The 18,595-nt window shown below is 51.5% G+C and overlaps 1 protein-coding gene across 1 annotated transcript in view; it reads left to right on the plus strand.

The window, feature by feature from the left end:
* The first annotated feature begins 10,548 nt into the window (after window positions 1–10,548).
* Window positions 10,549–18,595, plus strand: part of LOC137439936 (interleukin-17 receptor A-like) — a 75,775-nt gene continuing 67,728 nt past the window's right edge. The window contains exons 1-3 of the mRNA XM_068136206.2: window positions 10,549–10,784; window positions 10,961–10,985; window positions 12,656–12,802. Of these exons, the coding sequence (XP_067992307.2) occupies window positions 10,677–10,784; window positions 10,961–10,985; window positions 12,656–12,802 (280 nt within the window). The 5' untranslated portion in view covers window positions 10,549–10,676. The remainder of the gene's footprint in view (window positions 10,785–10,960; window positions 10,986–12,655; window positions 12,803–18,595) is intronic.

The following is an 18,595-nucleotide window of genomic DNA, read 5'->3' on the forward strand; positions in this document are numbered from 1 at the left end:
GGGGGGCGTGGGATTGAAGGAGGAAGCGAAAACGAGGAACGGATTCTTCAGCACGGAATGGATCGCTCGAAATGTATGAATTATTATTCACGAGGGTTCGTGGGATTCGGAAAGGAGAACTTCATGTTGGATGAATCGAAGTTCTGTTCACCAATCAGTTCCTATGAAGCACCATCCGCACTGCAACCAAGACAACAACAAATATACAAAGTGGTCATTACCTCCACCACCGAAGGTTCATGGACGTTGTTTTCATCCCTGCCTCTGTCTGATTGTGAACAGGATATCTCAAAAAGTTGTGGACCGAGTTGGACAAAACTTGGTGGACTGGTTGGGTGTCTGACAAGGACGATTCGATTCGATTTTGGTGAATATCGGAATATGGATTGGGATATGAGAATTATTTAATTTTTTAAGTGGTTCTTCACCATTGGGAGATAGGGCCAAAAACGATACATAGCAGGATATCTCAAAACGTTGTGGACGGATTTGGACGAAACTTGGTGGACCGGTTGGGGATCTGCCAAGGACAATGCGATTCGATTTTGGTGAAGACCCGAATATGGATTCGAATATGAGAATTATTTAATTTTTAAGTGATTCTTGGAATCATCACCATCAAGGATAAAGTCATAAAATATTGTATGATTTAAAAAAAAATTTAAATATATATATTGTTACGGCCCACGGATAAGGATGTTGGTTTGCCGAGCGGATGGCACCGCGGCCTAACAGTTACCCCGACTAACCCGATTCCCGAACGTTGACCGGATCGCGCCACAGATATTCAATATGGAAAAGACAAAAGCGACACAGATGTGAAGAGAAGAAGACAAAAAGGTTGGAAATACGAATCTAATTTATTTACTATGTACAGGCTCAAAATAACCAAGGAAGAAGGAAAGATAAGAAAATAATATACAGAAGATTTTAGAGACACAGTGCAAATCGCTAGCTTATCTAAACAGTCTTAATTAACCCAAGGACAGAACAAACAGAACAAACTCACGCGGGGAATGATGATAGGACTGGCGGGAGGTTGATGGCTGGAGGGAGAGGAAAGTCCAAGGGGTCCGGCAGCACGATCGGCGTGTTTAGCAGCCGCCGTTCCTTCGCGGCCCTGCTCAAAACCGCCGTCCAGGCCCCCAAGCGGCTGTTGAGTGTTGTTGCTGCTGTGGCCGCCGCTGCTGCTGCTGCTGTGGACGTCGCGTGCTTTGCCAGGACTACAACAGGCTTTGTGCTTCCCTGGATGATTATCTCCTTAATGTTCTCTCGCAGTTGGTTCTCTCTGTTCTCCTGGATCATCTACTCTTTCTCTTTCTTGGTCCGACCACTCCTCACCATCGACAACCCAACGCAACCAACGCAACCACTGACCATCACAACGCAACCACCGACCACTCAACGCAACCACTGACTTCTTGCGCGCGCGCCTTTATAGCGCCTCCGGCGATTAAGCCGCCGGCCTTCAGGACACGCCCATCGGTGTGCTCACCTCGGCCATGGTTGGTCGCGCGACCCTCTGGCTCCGCCCTTGATGACGACGGGCGGGCACGCCTTTCTTCCCCGACCCGAGCACATGTTCAATGGTGGTTTTGGAGGGGATGTAATTGGCAAATTGAGGCTTGGCCATGACGAAAGGGGAAATGGAGGTTTTTGGGAATGGGGATGAAGAATGAAGTGAATCTATCTTATTTCACTTGGTGCAATGGAGTGTCATTTTAATGGAAAACAAAGCCTTAACCTAATACACAGAATAGGGAAATAAACTACTGAGCAAGGGTATTATAGTGTCCTTCAATGTATGCTTTATGGAATTAACTACCGGAACGCCCTTTGACCTTTATACACACTGGAGCAAGGAGGGCTCAGACTAAACCAATAATTCACAACCATTTACTATACAATACAACACAATCAAAAAAACTCAATCCTCATAACCGCAACACTGCACCCTCCTCCTCTTAGGCACGTCCCGGGCCTATAACTTTAATTTAGTGTGACACGTAGGTGTAGTTCCCTCTACATTTAACCTGACCCTGAGTGCGACAGTTTTAAAACATAAATAAGTATGTCCCGCTGCTCCATTGCACCCTACCTAACAGACTCATGCCCACAGCTAACCAAATTGTGGGATGGTCTTCAAACTATACATTGACGGTGGGGAGCATTATTTACAATGACTCTACTTTTATTTACAAAACACAACCCAGGACCTGTGATTGTTCTTTTGGGGGGGAGAGACAGTCTGCTCTGCATCAATGCACCCTGAAAGCACCCAAAACGCACCAACATACCCTCAAGCACCAATCGGTGCACAGTCATCTCTGTTCAATAATAAAAAATAAAAACAACAACCCCTAACCCTGCAGGTGGTCTCTTGCTCTTCGGCTCCCTCTGCTGGCTATTACTATGTTCCTGATGTTGTCATCTTCCTTTGCTGGCGGCCTATTTGCAATAAAAAATGCACCCAATGTGTCCATGTCTATTTATTTTATTTATGGCCCACAGGGCCGACTAGTGTGGTTCACCTGTGGGGCATCGGTGCCCTGTGATCAAGGTCCACCAGCAAGATTTCGGGCCTTCATGGCCGGTTCCAGCAGAGAGGCCATGCCCCAACCCATGGGGTCCATCAGTGGTGCTCAGCCACAGACATGTGGTCCATAATGTGGTGCATCGATGCAGACAGCTGGTTCTGGGAGTTCCGGGCGCACAATGGCGGACTCACGCACGCTCCCCTTGGCGCCCAGTGGCGCACAGGTCCTCATGTGGGAGACAAAGGGGGGGAGAGACAGATGAGCGAGGGGTAAGGTCACAAGGGTACACATCAATAAGGCAATGCAAGGCGAAATGCGTACGGAGAGCGAAGTGAGAAAGCTCGTCCCTACCTTACGTCACCCCCCCTGCCACCTACACTACCCTTGCCCTTACCCCATATTTACAAAAATCTACACATTTACAAATCGGTCGCTATCGTCACATCTTCCCCAGATTTCCCCTATACCAAATTCGTCTCCACAATCCCTCTATCCAAAATTTGCCATCACCAATTCATCATCAATCCTCATAAGGAGGAAGAGATGGAACATCAAGCACAATGTCACACCCACGTCATGATGCGTCTCACATTCCAAACATTTGCATCAAAATAATAAAACAACCTGGCATGGTGTGGAGGTACGTCATCCCAGGTGAGTGGATGCAGATGGTGTGAGGAGATCTTCATCCTAACTACTTTCTAAATGACTTTAATACACTTTACACCACCCGGGGTCTTTCCCTGCCAATCCATTGGCCAACTTACACTATGGGTTCTAAAAACCAATTCCCATTGACCAAACTGTGGTGCTTCTCAATTTGGGGTCTCACTCCCCCGATTCATCTCCCGGTGCCCTTGCACAATTTCTGGGCTGGGTCGTGCAGCTCTCCCAGCAGGTCTACCCACCTGCACACCTCCACCACTGTAGTTGCCACCCGAGCTTACCTAGCTCCTCACCCTAACCTATCTAACTGGGGAAGGCCCCTCCTGGCTCTGTCACCCCTCGGTGCCCTCTGGCACTGGGCTACCCGGGTCCGTCCTCCGGATCCTCGGGCCCCATCCACAACAACTCTACCGGCTCCCAGAGCCCAACTGCGGCCTCACCTGGCCGACATCCTCACAGTGGTGGAGTGCCCAAACCAACTACACACACACTAACAGGCTACACGCCCAGCCATTTCCACGACACTAATGCACCCATCCAAATACCATTCTTTCACCCGCACCACAGATGCCAATATCCAACCACAATTTACCTATACCCTCTACCTAACACTTACATTACCCTCCCTGGGTATTCGTGATGGGGATCCATCCTTCCCCCATTCACACCTCCGCACCATCCACTCCACTCCACAGTTTCCATCATACTCACTCCACGACCATCCATTCCCATACTCCATATATTCCATACCATTTATTCCATACAACCATTCTCCATTCACCTGTAGTTGCACACCTGTGCAATCTTACCTGGTGCCACCTGCACCCTCCTTCCTCCCAGGACCATTCGGTCAATACAACACTCATCACCATCACTCACTCATACACTGCTCCATACACCTGTCCAGTTGCACACCTGTGCAATCACACCTGTTCCTCACACACTTTTCACAATACACTTCTGAATACACCTCCAACACTCACACGGCATCATCTAATCTACCTGTTGCCCTGCTAACTTAGTGCTCCCCGTCTTCCCTTTAAACTAAGCACATACCATGTCATTATCATCCACTCTAATCTACCTGCGTCCCCACTACCGGTATCATTGTCACTAACTAATCTTAACGTTACCTATTGTCAATCTCTAGGGCCCTACACATATATCCTAACCCTCCCGGGCTAGTTTTCACTGCCATAAACCCCATAACTAGTGCTCCTTTGCCCCCGCTGTGAGAGATGGCAGAGTTGCCATCCCACCACATCGGGTATCTCTCACTACCAATTTTGCACACCCAAATTTCAACCAATCAAAAATTTCCAATTACTGCCAATTCTATTCACTTTTCTAAATTTCGGATCAAAAACACTATCCTCATTATCATCATCACAGTCCGCTTTATCTGAGCCTCGGTGCGTCGTCACATCATTAAAACTCGGCTTCGCAAAGCCGAGCAATGAATTCGGGTGGTTTGGTCGCCTGCAGTTGGATCCGTCCGGCATTCACGAGTCTGGGGAGGAGGCATGCTCGGGACGAGGTTCCACGCACCATCTCGGCACGGTACCTTGCGATCCCGGGCCCGATGGCTGAGGCTCGCCAGGTCGGAACCCCGTCCCCATGAGGAGGCACCGTCCGCTTCCTCCCCTTCACCCTTGAACCGGACCGGTCGCCTCGCCCGACAAGGCCCGGACTCGACCGTGCGGGGCGGGGCCAAGCCCGAATCGGCAACGACGCTTCGACGAGAAGCGACGCAGCTTCGATCCGCGCCGGGCCTGGCATCCAACAAAGCACACCGCGCCCCGAGTGCTTGCATCGGCTATCCGTCGCTCTAACCGCTAACCCGGTTTCCGTCGATGCTTCACCTGCATGCTCACACGCATACGCTACCCCTTTCACCCTCACCGAGCTCGGTGCTCCAACGCCGTCCGTACATTCCACCAACACTCTCCCTGTTACACACCACACCTCTCGCGCACACTTGCCGTTTGCACACTCCCTTAACACAACTTGCGCACCATCTTGCGCACTCTCCCCCGGTACGTACTCCGTACCACTCACCATGGGCGTGCTCTCTTGCATCCACCCACTAACGCGCTCAGATGGGCTCTCCCACACCCGCGCCACGGCCAACTCCGGTGTGCTTCCTCGCACACGTTCCACCACCACCTTACTCTCCGTGTCACACTCACCCTCGCACGTACACTCCGTATCGCTCTCACTCCCTGTGTCACACTCCGTACACCCCGACGTGCATTCTCGCTCGCACTCGGTTTCACACTCGCGCTTCGTAACACGCTCACCCGTGTTACGAATCCCTTGACGCACACTTTTTTTTCACACGCGTGCCATTTCCACTCACTCGGGACCCTTCACCAACGCCCGGGTGCCATATCGATCCCAATCGCGCGACAATTCTCTTCGCGCCAAACCCCCTCTTACAAAAGCTCCCGGCACCACATGCAGCCCGTCTCACCTTCGGGGTTCTTCTTCCTCCCTGCACCAACACCTGCAAATCTTTATAAGGATTAAGCACAGCATCGTGATGTGAGCACGGACTTTGTACAGTTTCCATCTTTTCCTCCCGCCGCGGGTGGTTTTCTAAGTCCCCGGTCTCTTCAATTTCAATGCCCACTACCACTTTTTCTTTACTCACCTCGACGACCGTTGGCTTTAATAAAATTCCCTCTACCTCATCGGTCGCCGGCTTTTCCAAACCCCGTGTCACGATTTCTACCCCCGTCATTGTACCCGCGCTTTTCTCCGCTTCGCTCAACCAGCGCTTCTCGACCCGCGTTACCTCTTCGTGCACCCCTGGGACCTGCTCGCTCAACCCACGGTCTCTGTCCCTCTCCGCTTCCCTTACTTCATATGCGACTTTGTCCCTCGCCAGTCCCTCATTTACTTCTTTGGCCTGGGCAGTTATGTCCTTAAATTTGTCCCCTTTTATTCTATTACAACACCCTTCAATTAGATTTCCCAACATTTCTCCCTGAGCCCTCCTTTCGTTCATTATTCTGTTTTCCATTTCTTTTCTATCAGCCCTCATTCGCTCACCCATTTTTTCCATATACCCCATCATCTGCGCAGCAAAGAGGTTCAATTTCCCCAGCGCTGCGGTCTCGACCGCCGCAGTGCCGCCATTTTGTGCCTCTTCAACCACGTGCACGAGAGCGCCATTTTGTGCGCCTGAAACCTCCTCAACCACATTGCCATTGTTCTCCTCCTCCCCTTCCTCCACATACATTTCCCCGAGGTCCTGGGTCGATTCTACCCCGTCTATCTCTCCCACCGACATCCCGTCGCCTTGACCAGCCATGGCGTGATTTCAAAATTCGGGTTTTGTAAAACAAAACAAATTTCTCCCGCCCCAAATTTTGACCAAATTTTTTTCTAGATGTTTTAAAAATTTGGTTCGGGCCTCGTATCTCACTCCCAGACACCAATTGTTACGGCCCGCGGATAAGGATGTTGGTTTGCCGAGCGGATGGCACCGCGGCCTAACAGTTACCCCGACTAACCCGATTCCCGAACGTTGACCGGATCGCGCCACAGATATTCAATATGGAAAAGACAAAAGCGACACGGATGTGAAGAGAAGAAGACAAAAAGGTTGGAAATACGAATCTAATTTATTTACTATGTACAGGCTCAAAATAACCAAGGAAGAAGGAAAGATAAGAAAATAATATACAGAAGATTTTAGAGACACAGTGCAAATCGCTAGCTTATCTAAACAGTCTTAATTAACCCAAGGACAGAACAAACAGAACAAACTCACGCGGGGAATGATGATAGGACTGGCGGGAGGTGGATGGCTGGAGGGAGAGGAAAGTCCAAGGGGTCCGGCAGCACGATCGGCGCGTTTAGCAGCCGCCGTTCCTTCGCGGCCCTGCTCAAAACCGCCGTCCAGGCCCCAAGCGGCTGTTGAGTGTTGTTGCTGCTGTGGCCGCCGCTGCTGCTGCTGCTGTGGACGTCGCGTGCTTTGCCAGGACTACAACAGACTTTGTGCTTCCCTGGATGATGATCTCCTTAATGTTCTCTCGCAGTTGGTTCTCTCTGTTCTCCTGGATCATCTACTCTTTCTCTTTCTTGGTCCGACCACTCCTCACCATCGACAACCCAACGCAACCAACGCAACCACTGACCATCACAACGCAACCACCGACCACTCAACGCAACCACTGACTTCTTGCGCGCGCGCCTTTATAGCGCCTCCGGCGATTAAGCCGCCGGCCTTCAGGACACGCCCATCGGTGTGCTCACCTCGGCCATGGTTGGTCGCGCGACCCTCTGGCTCCGCCCTTGATGACGACGGGCGGGCACGCCTTTCTTCCCCGACCCGAGCACATGTTCAATGGTGGTTTTGGAGGGGATGTAATTGGCAAATTGAGGCTTGGCCATGACGAAAGGGGAAATGGAGGTTTTTGGGAATGGGAATGAAGAATGAAGGGAATCTATCTTATTTCACTTGGTGCAATGGAGTGTCATTTTAATGGAAGACAAAGCCTTAACCTAATACACAGAATAAGGAAATAAACTACTGAACAAGGGTATTATAGTGTCCTTCAATGTATGCTTTATGGAATTAACGACCGGAACGCCCTTTGACCTTTATACACACTGGAGCAAGGAGGGCTCAGACTAAACCAATAATTCACAACCATTTACTATACAATACAACACAATCAAAAAAACTCAATCCTCATATCCGCAACAATATATATATATATATATATACATATATATATATATATATATATATATATATATATATATATATATATATATATATATATATATATATATATATATATATATATATATATATATATATATATATACAGACTTGGCATTTAATATGGAATTTTTTTTTTTCTTGACTTGGGTTTACTTTCTGAACTCAGTATATCAATCTGGTGAGTTTCTTTTACCCTTCAGTGATGTCTTTGTTGAAAGAACCATGTCACTGATTGTCTTTCGCAGCAAGAAGTCAATAACAGGATTATATCACAGGTGGCGTGACAAAATGTAAGGACAGGTACATTTGACGATTGGCTTCACAATCGGGTATATAAGGGTTGTTGCGTTCTGTATTAGTGGAAAACAACTGCTGCACGTCTACAAAAGTTATTGCCGCTTCCTCTGGAGATGGTCCGTCAACTTGACAATGCTGTTTGTCATGGAGTCGTGGCTTTACGAAATTCTGGCATGAAACAGCATGCTATTGCTCGGCAGTATGGCATCACTCAAGGTCAGGTGTCAAAGATCCTGAAACGAAATGCTCAGAGGGGTGTCCGTACTCCAATACCGAGGCCAGGACGTCCATGCAGAACCACAAGGAGAGGTGATCGCCAGCTGCACCGGTTAGTCTACAATGGCCGTACCAAGTCAGCTAATCGGCTTAGGGCTGAGTGGCAGCAACTGACAAATGTGCCTGTATCCAGAAGGCTAGTCAACCAACGACTGGTTCAAGCAGGCTATCGTGCCAGGCGTCCCATGAGAAAGCCACGCCTGACCAGACAACACAGCCAGCGCCGATTGCAGTGGGCCAGAGAGCACCGTCAATGGCAGCCAGGACACTGGAATCATGTGACCTTCAGTGAAGAGTCTAGATTTCTGGTCTATCGTCAAGATGGCCGCATTCGAGTGCGCAGACAAGTGCATGAAGCCCACAACAAAGTTTGTATAGTGCCACGAGTCCAGGCTGGAGGTGGTGGGGTGACCGTTTGGGCTGCTTTTCATGCAGGGGGCAAAACTGACCTGGTTGTTCTGAATGGAAACCTGAACCAGTTCAAGTACAGGGTCATTCTGGAAGAAACATTGCTTCCATTTGCTCGTGCAGCCTTTCGATGAAACTTTGTCTTCCAAGATGACAATGCACGGCCTAATCGTGCTCGCATGATCCAACACTTTCTTGCTGACCGTGGTGTAGAGCATATGGAGTGGCCTGCCATGTCCCCGGATATGAATCCGATAGAGAACTTGTGGGCAGAATTAACGCGTCAAATCGACAACTTGGACCAGTAGCCTACCTCTGTGCGTGAATTGCAGCAGACTATTGTCACTGCATGGCAAGCGATTCCTGTCCAAACCTTGGCAAATCTCGTGAACAGCATGCCTCGACGTGTACGTGCTCTCCTGAATGCTCGTGGGGGTTACACGAAGTTCTGAACTGTAATTTTCCTGTCCGTAATCCCAGTCGTAATTTAACTTTTGTTTTTGTTAAAAAAAATTTTGGCTAATGTGCAAAATAAAGAGATACTTCTGGAAAACGTACAGAAGTTTAACACAGTACTGTCCATGAATTGAGTTCGATATCAGTTTACATCACTTTCAAGGATCAATTTATTTGTTTCAAAATGTCAAATGTGGTTTTTGTTTCTTTTAAAGGTCACATTAACAAAATCTAGAATTATTTCAACATAATTCCAATGAACTTTTGGTTCTAAGACATCTTGAAATGTAAGTTCACCCCCACAAAAAAAATATTCCATATTAAATGCCAAGTCTGTATATATATATACAGTATATATATATATATACCTCCAACCCTTGTGGGGTATATAGATTACAGTAGATATTCGCTCAGTTCTGTAAGTAAAACTTACGTCATGGATGTCGGGATTCCTCCATATGTCTTTGTTTAATATGTGTTTGTGGTTTATAATGTTTTACAAGCCCGGCCATGCCGCTGTTAGACTTTTGGTCTTGTTTTCGCAAGAATGCGTGGGAGAATGTGTTTGAGAACCTCTAGTTGTCTGTGTATCCATTTTTATATCTTTCATTTTATTTTCCTCCCTTCAAAGTCGTTATTATCATTTTATAGTTTGGTTAATTTTTTAATTCTTCTTGAAACTGGCAGGTATTTTTAAACTTTATCCTGCAAGCACAAAAGCGTCATTCTTTAAGTAGGCCGAGAGTAATGGTATCATTTATTTCTGCTCATGTTGTCCTTCACAGCTTTTGAAAAAGCCAAATAGTAACCATCTTCATATGACAGGTGCAAAAATTGAAAATGTATCCTCCTTTCTCTCATTCTCCCTCCCTCACCTCCACGCCCTCCATTTTCAAAACACACAAACACCACAACACCAGAATAAGCTTCTTTCTGCAATAAAACAGAGATAATATGATTTTTGAAAAGGGAATTGCACAATTGGCAATTGTTGCATGAGGATAAAGCAGGAAATTTGGGAAAAATGTAAGGGCTTTGTTGTAGTTTTACAAACTGACCACAGAGCACCCCTCACGAGTGACTTTTGCTCCTTCACCCTGATCTTACACCTCGGGTGTCCTGTAATTGAGGCACGGGCTTCCACTGCAAACAGGCAATAAAACTGTATGTAGAGGGCAAAGCTCACCGTACGGTAACAGTTTCTCTGGAGACAATCTATGCTGGAGCTGTGGGGTGCAGATATCATTATGTCGCCATCGGATGTTTCATGTTCTGTGTCTTTTCACTAAAGTAGGAATATGTTTGCTTTCTTGGTGATCTCTGCATCCATATTGTGTTGCGATGTGCAAGCCAGAATGGAGTGCAGGTACGGCCTATTCCTGACACACAACAACTGCTCGCAAGACGTGAGTATAATAGCATTGGAACTGTACACAACAACCTTGGAACTAAAGGTTTTTTCCTACCTTATCCTTTATACCTGGGTCCTATTACCTGGATCCATTTGTGTTTAATACCCGAACCGTTTGTGTCATCAGTTTGGTTTACAATCACCTATTTTTTCATACTTTTTATTTTGCAGGGTCTTAATTGCACGATGGAAGAAGGTAAATAATGCTTCATTACTTTTTTTTCTTTTTTTTGTATACAAGATCGAGGCTCGTGTAAGAGCTAACATTAATCACACACAAAAAAACGGACACACAAAACATACAATAAAGGGAGCGGGAGAGAAGATGGGGAAAGAGAGGGAAGCACATAAGTACAGCAGCAGAAAACAGGGACATCGGTAGATCTGTGGGAGGGAGAGGGCTTGGGGGGAGGAGGCATAGGAAGGGGGGGGGGGGGGGAGGTGGGAGAGGTATAAAACACACGGACACTGTTAGGACTTCCAGGAAAGAAGTCGGTGTTTCAAAAAAGTGGATCTGGGGTGAATTAACGGGGGTTAAAAAGATCAATGTTTTGGATGGGGGAAGACAAGAGATGGTGGTGAACAGCTGTTTTAAAGACCTGGAGGGAGGAGTGGGATTGACGAGAGTGAGGGAGTTTGTTCCAAAGGCGGGAGAAAAGAGGAATGAAAGAGTGAAGGTGAGCAGAGAGTCTTGATTTTGGCAGGTTAACCACAAGAGGGTTGCTGGCAGATCTTGTGCGACCTATAGGAATATTTGGGGGACAGAGCACACATAGAGCTGGGGGAGCAAGGCTGGATAGGAGTCGGTAGAAGACAGAAGGACCACCAACCTGCCAGCGGTGAGTGAGTGAAAGGCCTTCGGAGTTAGCTTCATCGCGGGAGATTCCAATGATTCTGAAAGCTTTGGTTTCAACAGCGTGAAGACGAGCTGGGTGTGAGGCAGGAGCACCGGCCCAGAGGGGAGAGCAGTATTCCATTGAGCTGCGGATGAAAGCCTTGTATGTGGTGAGGAGCTCAGATGTGCCGAGGAAGGACTTCGCACGACGGAGGATTCCCAGTCGGCGACTGGCTTTGGAGGCCAACTTGGAAATGTGGTTTTCCCAGGAAAGATCATGGCAGATAGTGAGACCCAAAACCTTCAGTGACAGAACTTCTTGGAGAGGATTGTTGAGAAAGTAGATGGGAGGGTTGTCCAGTCGGTCTTTTCAGAGAGACACAGTGAGAGTGTGAGATTTGTCAGGATTGAAAGACATGTTCCACTTGTTTGACCAGAGAGTCAGAGAGATCATTGATGAAGACCAGCAGAAATAGCACAGGGCCCAGAACACTACCTTGGGGAACTCCAGCCTGAACAGGTAGGGGAAATGAGAGAAATCCATTCAGGGCCACACGTTGACTACGACTAGAGAGGAAGTCTGCAAGCCATGCGTGGAGATTTCCATGGATACCATAGGAGGAGAGTTTGGATAGCAGAGCGGGGTGCCAGACCGTACGAGGGAGACAGTGGAAAGGGGTGGGAGGAGGGACCCAGCGTTGCTGAGCAACGCCGGGTAACTTTGCTAGTTTATAACAATCGCCATGCATTAATGCTTTTTTTTTTTAAGTGTTTGCAGATGCTTAACTTTCCTGTTATCTTGCTGGGGCTCACTTAAATGAATACTTTCTTCAACTAATATACTGCATCCAGAACGTGCTGGGTTAAGCAATATAGTCAAGAAGATGGATATCACTTGAGGATTTGGGGAAAACCTAGAACCTTTTTCCAAACTCGTCGTTTGTGAAAAAGAGTTTTATCCACGTGACTGCAGACCCTTCTGGTCTGAGAACATCACATGTCCTTCTCGCATGCCTTTTCCCTACTTTCAGGGGATGGGGTCCACGAATCATGGCTCAAAGGTTACAAACATGATCCATCTTCCCCAAAGTCCCTCAACTTGTCGATACTGTACCGGGAGGATGAAGATGGAGATGGATCTGCATGGCTACACGTACGCTGGGAAGTCAACCAAGATGGTGCGTATAGATAGTTATACTTCACTGAATGGACAACCTTTATTACAATTACTCATGAAATATATTATAGGTTTGCAATGTACAGTATTATTAAATCCATCAATAATCCTCAAATAATCCTCGTCCATGATGCCTCGGCTGGATTGCATGAGAGATTGCAGTTTCACAACTCAGCACAATTGTGGAGATCGTTTACATAAAAATGTCAATTGAATCTGCATAGGCAATGGCAGACAACCCAGTGTAATCCTTGCCATGAGACTGTTTGAGCAGAACGCGCAATCTGCTCTAAGGCAGACCACCAAACACATGCCAAGGAAATACGTTATCTGTCCATCAAAACCTGCTTTGACTTTGAAGTTTTTTGCTTAAAGTGATTTTGTACTGCATGACAGAAAGCATAACTCGAATGTAAAGTATTTGCAAATCTTCGATAACAGGTAAATAATCAAAATATGCTTTTGTATAATCCAGAGAAGAAAGTAAAATAAAACTATAACAGCACACTGTAGAGCGCATACCTCCACCAGGCTGAACAGATTAGGTTTTGTATCCACTGATAGGCCGGATCTGGATCCGAACCTGAACCAAAATCGAATCAGCTTGTTCTCGTCACCAAACGAACTCATCCCCCAAGTGCTGTCACAATCCGTCTATAACTTTTTGAGATATCATGCTATATATCGTTTTAGTCGTATCTCTCGATGGTGAAGAATCACATAAAACTAGAGCAATGCGACTGCGTCGCCAATATGACTCCATGTAGTCCCTGCCTTTGACAACAGGTAGATGCCCTCGTTGACTGTCCTAAAAATAAAGAGGTTTGATTTAAATCCCTTCAGCTGTTCTGAAGTCTCACATTTTTACCACACATGACAGGTTTCACATCGATCGGTGAAGTGGTTTTGCAGAAGGTTTTTTTTTTAAATATCGGCTTTCAAGCTAATATGGCTGCCAAACCATGTGACATATGATATCAAAAAAATGTACACTCTGCATATGTATAGGAAGGGGATCACGTTTGTGAAGTTTCGTGTTGATTGGAAAATGTTAGTTTTTCTCTCCAAGATGGCTGCCAAACCACGTAACCTGCAATGTCATCATTTTCCAACTAGATTCAGCAATGGTGTTAAATGACATTTGTAAAGTTTTCCATCAATATGGTAAGTGGTTTCTGAGATATAATTATTTATTATTTTCCTTCAATCCAATATGGCTGCCACACCATGTGACCGATGACGTTATCGTTTTTGTGATCAACTTTTAATTGCCATTCCTAGTTGATGACACACGTATATCGCATCGCTCCGATGGTTTGGGGAAAAAAAAAAAAATTAGTTTTAGGTTAAATCCAATATGGCTGCCAAACCATGTGACCTATGATGTCATAAATGTAATACTTCAATACAAATGGGTCATAGATGATGTGCATGCAATTTCAGATTTTTAGGATAAGGCATCTGATTAAGACATTTATGGCTGGTATACCACTTCACAGATGATGTTAAAGCGCGGCGTTACGCGCGCTGCTTGTGAGCAAGGAGGAAGCGGACAAGCGGTAACATATAAACGTCTTTATTGTAAGACTACACTGTAACACTGTACTGTCCCGGGCTGGGCGCCCGGTGTATATCATGAGGCCACGCCTACCCCTGGTGCGTGGCCACCGCCCACTTGGTGCGCGGAATGATGTCACCACGCCAGTGGGCTTTTGTGTCCGCCACACGCGCCCCCCCAGAATTCCCGCGCACCTGGAGGGCCAGTTTGCGGGGCAGACGAATGACCCGGCCGAAGCGCCCCCTGGCGATCGGCGGCGTCCGGGGTGCAGGGATGCCAGGTGGGATGCCCCTGGCTGCCCCTGGGATGGGTGCAGGACCGGGGGGCGGCGTGGCGGCGGGGCTGGGCGGTGCCGGGGGTCCGCCCGCAGGAGGGCGGCCCCGACGTGGGGGTCGCGCCACTGGCGGTGGATGGTCCACATCGAGGTGGGCCGGCTTGAGGCGGTCTACCGAAACGCGGTCAGGAGTACCGCCGATGTCCAGGGTGAAGTGCTTCGCCCCGGTCTCCAGCACGCGGAAAGGCCCGTCGTACGGGGGCCGCAGTGGTGTCCGATGGGCATCGTGGCGGACGAAGACGTACTCCGCCGTGCGAAGCTCCGGGGCGACGTGCGTCGGTGGGTGCCCGTGGCATGCCGTTGGCACCGGGGCGAACCTCTGGGCGGTCTCTTGTAGAGCGGAGCGCTGCTGTGCCGCGGACCATGGTGCCGTGGAGTCGGGGAGGAACTCGCCCGGCACCCGCAGCGGTTGCCCGAAGACCAATTCCGCCGCGGATGCGCGCAGGTCCTCCTTGGGCGCCGTCCGGAGGCCCAGCAGGACCCAGGGGAGCCTGTCGACCCAGCCGCCGTCGCGGAGGGTGGCCCGGAGCGCGGCCTTCAATGAGCGGTGAAATCGCTCACACAGGCCGTTAGCCTGGGGATGGTAGGCCGTGGTTCGGTGCAGCCGGACCCCGAGCCCCTGCGCAACCGCCCCCCAGAGCTCCGAGGTGAACTGGGGGCCGCGGTCGGATGAGATGTCTGAGGGGGCGCCGAACCGGGCGACCCAGGTGGCGATGAAAGCCTGCGCGACATCGGCCGCCGTTGTCGACGCCAAGGGCACGGCCTCCGGCCACCGGGTGGTGCGGTCCACCATGGTGAGGACGTAGGTGAAACCCCGCGAGGGGGGCAGAGGTCCCACCAGGTCCACGTGGACGTGGTCAAACCGGCGTTCCGGCACCGTGAACGGGGCCAACGGGGCCTGGGTGTGCCGGTGCACCTTGGCGCGCTGGCACGCGAGGCACGTCCTGGCCCAGCCGCGGACGGCCTTCCGGAGGCCATGCCAGACGAACTTGTCGGCGATCAGCCTTTGGGAGGCCCTCGCGCCCGGGTGGGACAGGCCGTGGATGGCGTCAAACACCTGGCGCTGCCAGCCCGCGGGCACGATGGGGCGAGGACGCCCGAGGGAGACGTCGCACAAGAGGGCCGCGCCCGCGCCGTCAAACGGCACCTCGGTGACGCGGAGGCCCGTGACGGCGGTCCGCAAGGCCTGGACGTCGGGGTCAGCGGCCTGGTCCGCTGCCATCCGGGCATAGTCGATGCCGAGGTGGACTGCGTGGGCGACGGCCCGGGAAAGGCAATCCGCCACCGGGTTGTCCTTCCCCGCGACGTGCTGGATGTCCGTCGTGTACTCGGACACGGCCGAGAGGTGACGCTGCTGCCGGGCCGACCACGGCTCGGTGACTTTGCCCATCGCAAAGATCAGCGGCTTGTGGTCGACGAAGGCAGTGAACGCCCGGCCCTCGAGCAGATGGCGGAAGTGCCTGACCGCCAAGTGAAGTCCGAGCAACTCGCGGTCGAAGGTACTGTAACGGCGTTCGGGCGGGCGAAGCTGCCGGCTAAAGAACGCCAGCGGTTGCCAAGCTCCACGCACCCATTGCTCATGCACTGCGCCCACCGCGTAGTCTGAGGCATCGGTGGTGAGGGCGATCGGTGCATCGGGCGCCGGGTGCGCGAGCATGGTGGCGTTAGCCAAGGCGAGCTTCGCGCCCGTGAACGCCGTGTCCATCTGCTCGGTCCAGGTAACGTCGCCTTTGCCCGGCTTACCTCGGAGAGCTTCGTGCAGGGGGCGCAGGAGCTGGGCGATACGGGGCAGGAACCGATGGTAAAAGTTCACCATGCCCAGGAACTCCTGCAGCCCTCTGATCGTGCGGGGGCGCGGAAACCCCTTCACCGCCTCCACCTTGGCTGGTAGGGGGACGGCTCCGTGCCTGGTGACACGGTGCCCCAGAAAATCGATTGTGGCGGCGCCGAACCGGCACTTTGCGGGGTTCACAATCAGGCCATGCTGGCCCAGGCGTTCGAAGAGCGTGCGGAGGTGGCGTAGGTGCTCTTCGCGGGACGCGCTGGCGACGAGGATATCGTCCAGGTAAACGTAGACAAAATCCAAGTCGCGCAGGACGCTGTCCATCAGTCGCTGGAACGCCTGAGCCGCATTCTTCAGACCGAAGGGCATGCGCAAGAACTCGAAGAGTCCGAATGGCGTGATGACCGCCGTCTTCGGGACGTCCTCCGGCCTGACGGGGACCTGATGGTAGCCGCGTATGAGGTCCACCTTCGAGAAGAAGGACCTGCCCGCCAAACGGGCGGAAAAGTCCTGAATGTGGGGGACGGGGTAGCGGTCGGGAGTCGTGGCGTCATTGAGACGGCGATAGTCCCCGCACGGTCGCCATCCCCCGCCGGGCTTCGGCACGATGTGCAGCGGCGACGCCCAAGCGCTCTCTGAGCGCCGAACGATGCCGAGTCGCTCCAGGGTAGCGAACTCCGCTTTTGCCACCGCCAGCTTCGTCGGCTCGAGGCGGCGTGCCCGGGCGTAGACCGGTGGCCCGACGGTGGGGATGTGATGGGCCACCCCGTGCTTGACGGCCCTCGCCGAGAAGGTGGGCCGCGTGAGGGCCGGGAAGCCGGCGAGGAGGCGGGTGAATGCGTCCGCTGCCGGAAGCGTACAGACCAACGTGGCCGGAACCGAATCGTTCGGCAAGCCGCTTGGCAAGCCGCTCGTTGAGCTGGGCAACGCACAAGCGAGCGAGCTGAACGTCTCGGCCTGGACAAGCCGTCTGCGCTTGACGTCGACCAGGAGCCCATTAGCGCACAGGAAGTCCGCGCCAAGCAGTGCCATGGGCACGTCGGCGGTGACGAACGTCCATCGGAAAACCTGCCCTCCAAACCGCAGAGAGAGGCAGCGTTTTCCGTACGTACGGATGGGCGTCCCGTTCGCGGCAAGCAGCGCGGGGCCCCCACCCGCGGCGTGCTTGTCTGACGTGCCGGCGGGAATGACACTCACCTGCGCTCCCGTGTCGCACAGGTAACGGCGCCTGGAGAAGGTGTCCGTTATGAACAGCAGGCTGTTCGAATGGCCGGCGCTCATCGCCACTATTGAGCGTCGGCCCGGGCGTTTCCCGACCCGTTGAAGGAGCACGGCGGATGACACCGCCGAGCTTCGTGGCCGAACTTGGCATGGAACCAGCACCAGGTGGTGGAGCTGGAGGAGCGCGGCTGGCTCCGCCAGGCCGGTGGAGTTGGCGGGTTTCCCCGCGGTGGCGGTTTTCGCCGCGGCGGTGGGCGGGGCGTGGCGGCGTTCACGAGGTGCGTATCAGCATGCTGCTGAACATCAGCGTGCTGTAGAAGCTGATGCTGTGGAACATGCTGCTGAACATCAGCGTCGAGGGCCGTGACGGCCACGCCGACGCTCGCCCGCATGTCCGAAGCGGCGAAGTACCTGTCCGCCTCGGCCGCCAATGCTCGGGGTTCCGTTAGCTCGGTCCCGGCCAACGCGAGGCGGACCTGCGCTGGAAGTTGGCGCCGGAAAAGCGCCCGGAATAGCGAACCGGGGGCTTCGTCGCCCAACAGTGACAGCATATGGTCCATTCGGACCGACGGGCGCGTCTCACCGAGCTCGGGGAGATCCAGGAGGCGGTCGGCCCGTGCGTCGTCCGTAAGGCCGAACGTGGCTAGGAGTAGCCGCTTGAGTGCCTCGTACTTGTGGCCGTTCGGTGGGTGGCGAAGGATGGACACAACTCGAGCGGCCGTGCCGGGCCCGAGGGAGGCGACGACGTGGCAATAGCGCGTGTCATCGCCGGTGAGGCGCCGAAGCTGAAATTGGGCTTCGGCCTGGACGAACCAGACTTCGGCCTGAGCCTCCCAAAATTCCGGAAGTTTGACGAAGTCGGCCATGGCGATGGCGTCGCGTGTGGAAGGATCGCTCC

This window comes from Myxine glutinosa, chromosome 1 (genome assembly GCF_964187855.1).
Source record: "Myxine glutinosa chromosome 1, kmMyxGlut1.1, whole genome shotgun sequence".
NCBI classification, from domain to species: domain Eukaryota; kingdom Metazoa; phylum Chordata; class Myxini; order Myxiniformes; family Myxinidae; genus Myxine; species Myxine glutinosa.